This window comes from Carettochelys insculpta, chromosome 7, assembly GCF_033958435.1.
Source record: "Carettochelys insculpta isolate YL-2023 chromosome 7, ASM3395843v1, whole genome shotgun sequence".
NCBI classification, from domain to species: domain Eukaryota; kingdom Metazoa; phylum Chordata; order Testudines; family Carettochelyidae; genus Carettochelys; species Carettochelys insculpta.
In genome coordinates, this window is record NC_134143.1 from 10899406 (window position 1) to 10912813 (window position 13408).

The 13408-nt window shown below is 40.9% G+C and overlaps 1 protein-coding gene across 2 annotated transcripts in view; it reads left to right on the forward strand.

The window, feature by feature from the left end:
- ADK (adenosine kinase) overlaps window positions 1–13408 on the forward strand; it is a 523961-nt gene that overhangs the window by 43657 nt on the left and 466896 nt on the right. For both annotated transcript variants that reach the window (XM_075000013.1, XM_075000012.1), the window contains exon 3: window positions 12195–12248. In XM_075000013.1, coding sequence (XP_074856114.1) covers window positions 12195–12248 — 54 coding nt within the window. The remainder of the gene's footprint in view (window positions 1–12194; window positions 12249–13408) is intronic.

A 13408-nucleotide genomic window follows, 5' to 3' on the forward strand; every position in this document is an offset into this window, starting at 1 on the left:
CAGCCCTGGAGGATGTGTAGATGATACGTGTCGAAGTAGCCTATTTCGATGTTCTTACTTCGAAATAGGCTACTTGGCTGTAGTTTGCTAGTGTAGATGTAGCCTGGGAGTGGCTTGCTTACAAAGGCAGTTTCTCTGCTTTGGGTGTTAATAGCTCCCCATTAGACTCTGACAAAGGTTCGCATCCCCCTGTCTGATCTGACTTGTTTTTTCCTCTTTTGATAAGTACTGTTGATACTGGGCCATTTCCACCTTGCTGAATAGACCTTGTCAGCTCTGGCCCTCCCTCTTACTGGGACCCTACTCTTTTTAAATATCCCTCTGAAACCAACCCCCCACTCATGCATCTGATGAAGCGGGTCTTTGCCCACGAGAGCTTATGCTCCAAAATATCTGTTAGTCTATAAGGTGCCACAAGACTTCTTGTTGCTTGTGAACTTCTTCTTTTTTATCACTATTTGCCATATTTTTTATTTTGATCTCTAAAATTAAAAATATTATTTTCAATACATATCCAGATAAAATAATATTTTAAGCATTTGCATCCTGTAGGCTTTGTCACTAAAAGTCCTGTGTCTTTTTACTTCAAGGGCAGGGACCTTTTTTTGGGTTAGGTTCCTTACCCACTGGCTCTCCAACTGCAGAAGGTGGGGGCCCGCAAAAATTTAAAAACACCTTGCCTATACACAGGCATTTCTTGAAAATTTCCTAAGGTCACAGATCCCCTGGACTGTGGAAGGTAGGCTGCCACCATCCCAGTCCTTGGAGACTCCTTTAACCCAGGGAGGTACACTGGGAAACGCCCCCGTGAGGAAAAGTCCAGCCCTATTCTCTCCTCCACAGAGGGCTTGAGAACAGCAAGCTGTAACTTAATAGCTATGAGGCCAAAGGGAGGTATGCAGACAGACCCTTCTCAAGACACAGGTATCAGATCATTTGTTTAAGAAGGGTGATTTACTCACAAAATAAACTGTGGGGTTGCACACAGAGAAAACTATTTCCCTGGGATTCAGCTTAAAAGTTACAGGGGGAAAAAATGTCAAGTCAAAGCAATAAAAGAGAACAGAGCAGCAAACAACAAAATAAGGTAACAAGCAAACAGCAGATAGCCAGTCCAACCAAATGCAAAATAACCATAACCTGATTGTGTCTAACTCTAGATTTCCCTTTTATTTACATGTCTGTGGCTGATTTTGAGACAGGATATTTGTGATTTTCATTCCAGTTGCCTGGGAGGCATCTCCTACTTCTTTCTTTCTCTGCCATCCCAGCAGACAAAAAGCCCCCAAAACTGCAATTGTTCTCAGTTCAAAAAAAAGTCCCTCCACTCCCATTGGCTCACCTGGGCTCAAGGTACCCCAGGAAGAGATTAACCCCTTCCCTACTCTTTCATGACACATAGAGAAATAGCAGCTACACAAGCGAGAAGCAAAACAAACAAACAAGCAAGCAAATAAACAAAACAACAACAAAAAAAAACCCAAAAGCAAAAAAACAAAAACAAACCCCTGTTGTCCCTGACAGAAAAACAATAAAAAGAGAGACACTTCCCTCACTCACCAGACCCGGAGCCTAGTGGGGGTAAAGCGAATACATTTTGTGGGCCCCTCAAGTCTGGGGAAGGTGTTGGAGCAAAATGAAGGGTTCACGGGCGGGGGGCGGGGGCAGATGGACTGCCAGGAAGTGGGCTTGGGTCTGGGCAAGAGGCAGGGTACAGGAGCAGGCTGGGTGGAGACGTGGACAGAAGTGGGGTGCAGGAGTGGGCTTTGGGGGGTCTGCATGGGATAGGAGCACAGGCTCTGGCTGTGGGTGGAGGATTTGGGTAGGGGGGTTGGGGATGTGGGATCTGGAAGGGAGGGGTCAGGGTGGGGGTGAGGAGGGCTGGAACAGGGTGCCAATGAGAAATCAGGGTAGGAGGGAAGAAGCAGGAGAAGATGGGAGGGATGCTGGCAATCAGAGCAGTGGAATGAAACCTCTGGGCAGTGCTGCTACTCCCCTGGACTTCCTCCAGCTGGGGGAACAGCAGCAAGCAGCAGCGGTGCTGTGCTGAGCCAATTCCTGCCCCTCCACTCCCTGTCAGAGTCCATGGTCTGAATCTGGCCCATGAGGCTTAAAGTCCTGCCCCTACAATCCTGACATTGACTCAATGATGGGGAGGAGTTCTCTGAACCTTGGGGTCTGGATCCAAGCAAGCCAGGTTTCCCCCTCATGTTTTACTCCCATGGAAGTCAGAAGTGGAAAAGAACATTCAGATCATTAGCCTGTATCTCTCCCAATGAAGGATTGTTTCCGACATTAGTCATTTTCACCTTTAACTGCAGTACAGTACAGTGAATAATCACAACAAACTAATTGGTTTTTAACTGACCTAAATAAACTTTGGAATTCTGATGTTTGCCATTGCTACTAGACTTGGTAATGGATTTCTTCGTCACTCATGTTTGCTTATTCTTGCTTATTAGAAGGTTTCTTTTTCCTGAAGGAACCTAGCAACCACTTTTTGGATGATCTGCTACTTGAATTTCCTTCAGTGGCTACTATTGTAGCAGCATCTTTTAAGATACACAATTTATTTCTGTAGTTTGGTATTACCAGCTGAGCTTGCTGTCTGAATACTAGCATCAGTAAACTTCAGTCAAAGGCTTAAAGTGAAAGCTCGCGATCTGCTTCGCCTAAAATATTAACTTCACATTATTTCCTTGTATATTAAGAATGACTGAATGGGCACTGCTGTTGTTTTGTTTTTGTAATTCCTCCAAGCAGGCAATTTGCAAGATTTAATATGGGTAGTTAAAAGGATCATAACTTCAACCCATGCAAACAGAAGTGTGGCATGCTTCAAAATCAAAAGGGTATAATCTATATCAAATTTAGGCTGTCACACATGAACAAAACTTCTGGAAACACAAATATGGATTTCATTGCCTGTATGCTTATTGTTCTAACAAGCATAACATCCAAGAGTAGTTTTGTTAAATTCGCTTAGCAGAGCTGGCATTTCAAGACAAATGAGAAAATTCTGATGTTTGGTGGGCTGATCAGTTACCTACATCAAGAGGGAATTTATGTATTTATTTAAGGGAAAGGCAAATAAAGGCCCATCAATTGCTTGATAGTTTTGCTTAAAGTTAGATTTTTTTTACTTCTAAAGGAAAATAATTGATGCTTGACCTAATTTCTTAAGATTATCATACTAATGACAGGTGATAGGATTGAGTTTCTACAGCTTCTGTTTTGTTATTTACATGGTAATAAGACATGACTAGTGATTGCCTGTCGCCAAACAAAAAAATCCAGGTTACATTATAGCCATTTTAATCTGGAAATGTATCCTGGTATCTGGCAGGTATATTTTAATGAGGCCTTGTCCACATTGGGAGTCATTTGTGATTAACTCCATGGCTGTGTCTCCACTCGCAAGTTCTTTCAAAAGAAGGGGGCTCTTTCAAAAGAGCCCATGGAGCATCTACACACCCAAAGCATTTTTTTGAAAGTAAATTGAAAGAATGTGGCACTTCTTTCGAAATCACTCTTCCTTTCCTGTTTCAGGAAGAGCACTCCCTTTTGAATGCTTCTTTCGAAAGAAAACGTGTTTAAATTCTCCGCAGGGCCCTTCTTTCGAAAGAAGTCTTCATTTTCGATTCCTGGCCTGTTCTTTCGAAAGAGTGGGGGCTGTGTGGATGCTGTCTTTCAAAAGAGCAGATCTCGCTTTTGATCTGCTTTTTTGTGTGTGGATGCAGTCTTTCGAAAGAAGCTCTTTCATGAGAGATCTTCCAGAAGGTCTTCTTTCGAGCATTCTCTGTAGTGTAGGTGTAGCTTAAGTGTGGGTGCTCTTATTCAAGAATGACTGCCTTTATTTTGAAATAGTTCAATACATTTTGGAAATAGCTTAAAATTCAGAATAATGTAATCTTATGCCAGAATAAGAGCATTCACACTTGGAGTTAATCGGAAAGAGTTTATCTGCTTTAAGATCATACTTTATCTTATTCCAGATCGAGGTTTTATGTGCAGACCAGTATTTAGAATCTGCAAATAGTTATTTTTTTTCTATGTAACTACAGTATAACTTCAGTTATGAACACCTCAGGAATGGAAGTTGTTCATAATTGAAAAATGTTTAGAACTTTGAACAAAACTTGATAGTGCTTTTCAACAGTTGATAACTAAACATTGACTGAAGTGGGCTTTGAAGCAATACTGTGCAGAATAAGTGTGCTGCTTTTCCTTTGTTTTTCTGTAGTTTACATGTACCACAATACTATATTGTATTTTTCTGTTTTGGTCTTTGCTGATGCCTGATTGCATAGTTCTAGTTACATATGAGGTTGTGGCTGACGAACGATTTGTTAAGTAGGGTTGCTAACGCCAAGCTTCTACTGTGTAAATAATGAAAAGTTCTCTCTTCTGGTTTTTAAAAATAAACACAAACAAGCAAACAAAAAAACCCACCTATTTATAGCAGAGCAATACCAGTAGTAATCTTCAAGGTTGTACAGTCAGTGCTTCCATGAGACTACGCTGGTGTTTATTGCTGGAAAAATAATTTTCTGGTCTGACTTGTGGTGTACCAGTTCCTGCTTAGGGCGTGGCTGTTGAGTTTTTTCTTAAATGACTTGCGTTGGTCACTGGATTTATAATGAAGGCTGTTAATCATGCATTCAGAAGCTATATTTTCCTTTTCTGGTGAATGAGGAGTAGGCAATCGTTTATATCTAGACAAGGCTTTGATTCCATTTCTAAGACTCTTTGTTTATGAAAACTGTTGCAAATGAATTTACTACAGCATCACTGACACTGTGACTACTGGCATCAGCTCTTGACTTGTGTTACAGAACTGTAGTATATGTATTGAGCTTGATCCTTTATGTTATGAAGATTACCATCACTTTGTTGACATGATTTTCTTGAAAGCAAAGTATGGTATTCCATGCTTCAAGGTGCTGCAAGTGTTAACTTCTGTAGTTAATGCAACTACAGCAGATAACCTTTATTTGAAAGCACAGACATTCAAAATACTGTACAAGTGCAGCTGGAGGATTTTCAATATTGCCTCCTGCAGCCACACTTTTGAGAAGTAAGCCTTAATGTAAGGGTGGGGAACTTTTATTTTTTGGTTAGGGGGCACTGACCCAAAGAAAAATCATTTGGAGGCCACACATCTCCAAGTGAGAAGTGCTAAAAGAGGAGGGAGACAGGACTTATCTCTGACCAAATTAAATATAGGAGTCAAATTACAGAAATTGCAAATTACAAGGAGCTGTGCCAGGACTGGGGCAGCTTCAGGTTGGCTGTTGGAAACCCCTCCCCACACACACACTGCGCCCAGGACCTCTGAGGATGGAGACTGCTCTGGCCCAACTGAAGTGCGCCTCCCAGCAGCACCCCCATGGGACCAAATTCTCCCCTCCACACCAGATCCAGCCCACAAAGCCCCACCCATGTGTCGATACTGCTTATGAATGAAAAGGTGTTGATGTAGCTTCTAAAAGGCTTCTTCCTTGGCAGTGTCATTGTGCGTGCTTGTTTGTTTGTTAATCATTACTGCCTGATAATTGAATGCTTCACGCATGTGGCTGTGCTTTAGCCAATCAGAATAGTGGCTTGTGTAAGTGTCAATGGGGTGGTGAAAGCATCGAGTAACTAAGTGCTTCTGGACATGGTGGTGGAGTAAAAAGTATGATATTTTCTTAAAAACTGACTTGAGTAAAAGTATTTTAAAAATTATTTGAGTTGAGTACAAATATCAGAAAACCATACCTGAGTATTATAACTAAGTATTTTTGCTTAGTTACTTCACAACTCTGCCTGCAGGGGGGCTCTGAGTGCTAGTGACAGCTTGCCTTTCTGTGCAGGGGAAAGGGATGATGCCCTCAGCGTCATCACAGTCTGAAGTAAGGTAAGACTGGGGCCAGATCCGACCTGAAGGCTGTGAGTTTTCCATCCCTGCTTTAATGCTACGTGACCTTGAAGGAAAGGGAGGAAAGTAAATTACAGTCTGAATTTTTGTGGAGATGCAGGATATCTACCTGGGGAGGGTCACTATAGCTTATGTCTCTTGGGTTAGTGAAAAAATCTGGAGCTAATTTGCCATTTGTGTTGGCAGACAGAGCTTAACAAAACAATTTTCAAGTGATCCTGGCAAATAGATTTGATTAAATAATGAAGAGAGATGGTTCATGCACATTTCACCAATTTTTAAGTAGACTCTTGTTTCGGTTGGGTGTGTGTGTCTGTGAATGTTTAGGGGAGCAACATTTGGAGGGATTTGTTTTTGTACTGATGTTTCTAAAACTAACCTTGCATCCTTAGTTGGGAATCATTTAACCGTAAAAAAAATTGTTGCTGGTGGAAGTAGAAGCAGTTTTTAAAGGTTAGCTTGTTCTGGAATGAAACAATGCATAAGTCATTAATGACACAGTTTACGTATCGGATACTCAAAGGAATAAGCAAAGAGCTCAAACAGGCAATAGAATGAAAATTACTTGCATAAAATGTTTAATTTTTATACAGAAGTTTATACAACAGTAATTGGTACACATGAAAGGCTAATGAAGTAAGGTTTTGAAATGAGTAGAAAACTGTGGCAAATGTTTTGGTAAATATAACATGCATTAGATATAATTTTCGAAGAATGATTCTTTGAAGTGGGATGGAATCCTGTGCGGCTGTATGTGCCAGCATTTCAGGTTTTTTGGACACACTTTCATTTTCAAACACTTAGGTGCTTACATATCTTATTGTAATTTCTGACCCTCTGATTTGGTTGTAAGAGGCTTGTCAAAACAGTTTGCTTCAAATCTTATTAAAGGCATCATAGCTTGCGTCAGTGTGATGATTAAGCAGCTGTGGGCTTTTTTCTTTTGTAATCCATTTTAATCATTTAAACCTATTGTTTGGTTTAATTTCTAAAGCCTTTTAAATCTATCTTATAATATTATTAATAGCTACTTAAGTCCTGTTACATTTTATTTGATACTAATATATCCCAAGAAGTAATATTTCATGTCTAGGAATCTTCTTGAGTAAAACTACTTTGTTCTGGATTTCTGCCTTGAATTAAATGTTTTTATTTACAAAGGTACACTTGTTGACAAGCACAAATGTAACTGGAAGATCTGGTTCCTCTTAGTGTACCAAATCCAATTTACTGTCAGGTGTAGAAATGCTCAATTTGTTCTTAGTAGAGAGACTAGCAACCTCATGGACCATCATTCCTTCCTATTCACAGTTGTTTAACTTGCCTTTGGTGGCTACAGCAATTGGTTATATCACAAGGCCTTAATTTTCAAAGAAGATAAAAATACCACCTTTCTCCTTTTGCTCTTAATTTCATATCTTCTTTCTGTCAGTCTTCTTCCTCCTTCTTCCCCAGCATGTTTCCCTACCACTCAGATTTCTTCTGTTGGACATATCAAAACAAAAAGCAGTCAAGTAGCACTTTAAAGACTAGCAAAATAGTTTATTAGGTGAGCTTTCGTGGGACAGACCCACTTCTTCAGACCATAGCCAGACCAGAACAGACTCAATATTTAAGACAGAGAGAACCAAAAACAGTAAGCAAGGAGGACAAATCAGAAAAAAAAATCAAGGTGAGCAAATCAGAGAGTGGAGGGGTGGGAGGGAAGATCAAGAATTAGATTGAGCCAAGTATGCAGACGAGCCCCTATAAGCTGTGTCTACACGTGCACGCTACTTCGAAGTAGCGGCACTAACTTCGAAATAGCGCCCGTCACGGCTACACGCGTCGGACGCTATTTCGAAGTTAACTTCGACGTTAGGCAGCGAGACGTCAAAGTCGCTAACTTCATGAGGGGATCGGAATAGCGCCCTACTTCGACGTTCAACGTCGAAGTAGGGACCGTGTAGACGATCCGCGTCCCGCAATGTCGAAATTGCCGGGTCCTCCATGGCGGCCATCAGCTGGGGGGTTGAGAGATGCTCTCTCTCCAGCCCTTGCGGGGCTCTATGGTCACCGTGGGCAGCAGCCCTTAGCCCAGGGCTTCTGGCTGCTGCTGCAACAGCTGGGGATCCATGCTGCAGGCACAGGGTCTGCAACCAGTTGTCGGCTCTGTGGATCTTGTGGTGTTTAGTGCAACTGTGTCTGGGAGGGGCCCTTTAAGGGAGCGGCTTGCTGTTGAGTCCGCCCTGTGACCCTGTCTGCAGCTGTGCCTGGCACCCTTATTTCGATGTGTGCTACTTTGGCGTGTAGACGTACCCTCGCAGCGCCTATTTCGATGTGGTGCCGCGCAACTTCGAAGTTGAACATCGACGTTGCCAGCCCTGGAGGACGTGTAGACGTTATTCATTGAAATAGCCTATTTTGATGTTGCTACATCGAAATAAGCTATTTCGATGTTGGCTGCATGTGTAGACGTAGCCATAGTGACTCAAAGTTTCCATCACGATTTAAACCATGTGTTAATGTGCCGAATTTGAATATAAAAGTCAGCTCGTCCACTTCTCTCTCTAAAACGGTGTGATAATGTCTCTTCAGTAACACACATACCTTGAGGTCACTGACAGAATGGCCCATTCCATTAAAATGTTGACTAACTGGTTTGTGGATCTGGAGTGTTTTGATGTCTGTTTTGTGCCCGTTGACCCTTTGTCTAAGGGAGTTAGAAGTCTGTCCAATATACAAAGCATCTGGGCATTGTTGGCACATGATGGCATATATGATGTTAGTAGAGGAGCATGAGAAAGTGCCCGTGATTCTGTGAGTAACCTGGTTAGGTCCAGTGATGGTATTTCCAGCAAAGATATGTGGACAAAGCTGGCAGCGGGCTTTGTTGCAGGGAAACGTTCCAGGACTGGTGTTCCTGGGGTATAGGCTGTGGCTGTTAGTAAGGATCCTCATGAGGTTGGGAGGTTGTCTGTAGGAGAGAACAAGCATGTCACCCAGGGCCTTCTGGAGTGTAGCATCCTGATTAAGAATAGGTTGTAGGTCTTTAATAATTGGTTGCAGTGGTCTGAGTTGAGGGCTGTAGGTGATGACCAGTGGTATTCTGTTTTTGGCTTTTTTGGGCCGATCTTGGAGTAGCTGGTCTCTGGGTATGCATCTGGCCCTGTCGATTTGTTTTTGTTTTTTTACTTCTCCTGGTGGGTAATTCAGGTTTATGAATATTTGGTAAAGTTCTTGTAGTTTTTGGTCTCTGTCAATTGGATCACTGTTCTGATCTGGCTATGGTCTGAAGAAGTGGGTCTGTCCCACGAAAGCTCACCTAATAAACTTATTTTGCTAGTCTTTAAAGTGCTACTTGACTGCTTTTTGTTTTGCTAGTGTATAGACTAGCACGGCTTACTCTTTCTGTTGGGCATATTATTCACCAATCTGATTACCTTTTTTGTGGGAGGCGGAAGCAAGAAGGGAATATAAGATCATCTAGTCTGACTTCCTGTTCATGTTCCCCTGTTTACACATTGAAATATCACGCTGGACTCCTTTACTGCAACCTTGTGCTGGGAAGTCATAATGTTTCTTATCCACTGTTACCCTTAAATTCTTTTCAGAATCACTGCTTTTCAGGGTCCAGTCCTTTCACTTCCTGTAGCTATAACTTGCACTCTTTGTACTTAAGTGTGTGACTCTGCACTTAGCTTTATTAAAATTTATTTTATTTGAATGGGCCCTGGCTACAAAGTGGTTCAGATAAACATGTGACTGCCCCATTCATCTCATTTACTAATCTATCAGTTTTTGTATCTCCTATCAAGTTTATCAGCAATGATTTTATATTGAATTCCAGATCACTCATGAAAATCTTAAATAGCATCTGACCCCTGTGAAACCCATCCAGAAACAACCCTGACTTTTGCTTGGATGAATGCTTGTCCCTGTCTTCTGGATTCTGATTGTTCTCCCATAGGTTGCCAGCAGCTATACAAGTTGACTTGGAGGCTTTGGCTCCGCACGAAGTAAACCTTCATTGTTGGGCCTTCTGTTGCTTTAATGTACAAATTACCCTGAATCTTTCGGTTTAGTGGGGAAAGATACCAGTTCCCGGACTCCACACCATCTTTGGCCAAGAAGTTTAGTAAATTTTTCTTGAACGTAATATGTTTGCTTATCAATGGTGTCATTGTATAGGAATGATTAAAAAAAAAAAGCTGAACAAAATAAATTCCTTTCTGGTGTGGGTCATTGTGAACACAATGCACCATTACTTTGTGAACTGCACTAACTGACTGTGTCTTTCAAGTTGAATTCTAAGGTAAGTGTGTGGCAGTATCATTATACAATAGTGCCACAGTTATGGCTAGCTTGAGACTTAAGAGAGGTGCTATTGAGACGGTATTGTATGAGGACGTCACAGCTTTGGAGCCAAAGTCTTGCAATACTTGTGGTTCAATTATTAAAGGCTTCTCATAATATTTTGCTTTCAGGCTTTCAGTTAGTAAAAGTCTTCAAAATATTTGTGCCCTATTAACAGTAATGGGACTGAAGCCACCATTGCTTTCCTGTGTCATTTTGAGTTGTCCTTACTTGAGATGGTTGTGATTTTTATCAACAAAAGTTGTATGAGGGGTAGACTCTGTCTCCCACCTTCAGTTGGTCTGAAGTCATACTGCCCTCATGGATGGTGGTGGCTGGTTGGTATAGGAGCCAGTGAGGAGATGGAAAATATAAGTGTGTGGGAAATGAGATTGAGGATGTGGAAAGAAAATGGGGGGGCGTGGGTGAGACTTAAGGGTGGGAATATGGCACAGCAAAGAGACTATATCACTGCAAATGGGCATGCAGTAGGACAGGTGGAGATCTTGGGGTGCAGAATAATAAAACCCTGATTACAATAGCTGGTTTTAATGATGTCTATAATCCTGTTCAGCACTTGTTCAGCTGTGTTAGTGAGCAATAGATAACTTACATTGTGAAGACACTTTTTTGAAAAGAAAGAGCAGGAGAGTGTGAGGTCTGGAGAAAAAGCTTTAGAGCAACATATGAGAGCTCATTCTATTCAGTTAAATGGCAAAATTGCTTTCAGTACTGACTTGTTTGTAAAATGTAATGGTCTCTGTGTTGCAACAGATCATACTAGATAATCTAGGAGTCCCCTCAAGTTCTATGGATTTATGAATGAAACAAAGTACATGGACTCTTTCTGGGGACACACACACACACACACACACAGACACACACACACACACACACTTCATTCTGAAATATTCTTTCTCATGCTTCTCAACTAACATCATATATGCCATCATGTGCCAACAATGCCCAGATGCTTTGTATTTTGGACAGACTTCTAACTTCCTTAGACAAAGGGTGAATGGGCACAAAACAGACATCAAAACACTCCAGATCCACAAACCAGTTAGTCAACATTTTAATGGAGTGGACCATTCTGTTAATGACTTAAGAGTATGGGTGTTACTGAAAAAATTTTTTTGCATCGCTATTCAAAGGAAAACAGCCGACCTGTCTTTTTATATTCAAATTCGGCACATTAACACATGGGTTGAACTGGGATGGGAATTTTCTGAGTCACTATAGGGGCCCGTCTGCCTACTTGGCTTAATCTAATTCTTGACACCCCCCCCACTCTCTGATTTGGTCACCTTGATCATTTTTTTTTCTGATTTGTCCTCCTTGATTGCTGTTTTTGTTTCTCTGTGCCTTAAATATTGAGTCTGTTCTGGTATGGCTATGGTCTGAAGAAGTGGGTCTGTCCCATGAAAGCTCACCTAATAAATTATTTTGCTAGTCTTTAATGTGCTACTGGACTGCTTTTTGTTTTGATAGTATATAGACTACTGCGGCTCCCTCTCTGTTACTATTCTGGGGTTAGTGTGCACACTGGATCAGTTGGAGTTTTTCTTCCCTAGAAAAGCATGAAATACTTCAATCAACCTGAATTTACATGCTGATACTTTTTCATCCACATCTCCCTCCACTTCTGTCCTGAAGCTTTTGATTACTGTGGATTCTCAAAACTTCTGTATCCTTTTGAGTTTCTCTGGTATTTCATAATGCTAGTGGGAATTTTTTGTTAGCAGGGGAGTAATTTCACGGAAAACTTCTTGAAGTTAGCTGTGTCAGCTCGGAAATGCTATGTATTTTAACATGTATTGCTCTCTGGTTCAAAATACATGAAATACAAATAGAAGGGAGACAAAGACTGTCGACTTCAAACTGAGAATGAATTTTCTGTTTCAGAAGTAACCCTATTTTTTCCTTCTACCCAATTAAGGTATGGGCTGAAACCAAATGACCAAATCTTGGCAGAGGACAAACATAAAGAACTGTAAGTATGTGTGTGTGTGTGTGTGTGTATGTATATATATATATATATATATATATATATATATATATATATATATATATATATATATATGTGTGTGTGTATGTGTGTGTGTATGTATATATATATATATACACACACACACACACACACACACCCTTGTGTTTAGGCTGACACAAACACATGCATATGAATGTGGTCCCTCATCCTTTTTTAAAAAGGTTTGAAACTTACTGTGAGCAAATGTTGATGTTTTTGAAGATTTATGTAGACAAGCAATAAAAAATGCTTCTTTAAAGTCCAGTAAATGTTTGAAATATATTCCTGTGAAATATATAACTAATTGTTCTCCCCTGCTAGTGTGTAGATGACATGTTGTCTTCCTCATCCTCTGTACACTGCTTTTTTTGATTGGCTCAATCCACATAGTTTACTGTAAAAGTAAATTGACTTCAGTTGTCTTTAGCCTGTAGTCAAGCCATGCAGACAGTCAAATCAAGATTCCTTTGTCTAGGGCAGTCTATTTAATCAGCTACTTCCAAAATATACTTTAAGAATGTATTTCTAGCATACTTGCATAACTCTTTATGAATGTCCTGTACCTTCGTGACACAATATTTATGACCACCGTGTCACTCGTCACTACATCATGTCTTAGAAGACATTACTTGTCTGAGTAGTTTGACAACACAGTCTTAGACATGGCCTTTGCCATTTGGCATAAAGAGGCTGATAGGGTTACACCCTCATTCATAGGAATCACTTAATATAAGTGAACAAATGGAGTGTTTCAACTTCTCAGAAGAAACAGTTTGTTTTTGCCTTGCCAGGGAACCACTGGGTTCTCATTTATGTCAGAAAAAGTGGTCCAGATTGAATCGCCTCAGGACTTCTCGAAGGAGATGTGGAAACTCTCTTAAATGGAAAAGAAGGCAAATGCCTCTATGTAGTTGTGATCACTGGGAACAAACAAGCATGTGTGAGTGTCCCTTGCATTCTTTTGTCTGGCACTTGAAGGTCATTAACCAGCTTTGGCAGTGTGCTGGCTCTCAAATCTAGATATAAATATATAGCTGTTGCTCTTTACCTAAGCCATGCAAAAGAAGACTCCAGTATAAAGAGGAGAATCCTTTTTTTTATCTCTTTCTAGTATTGGCCCTGCC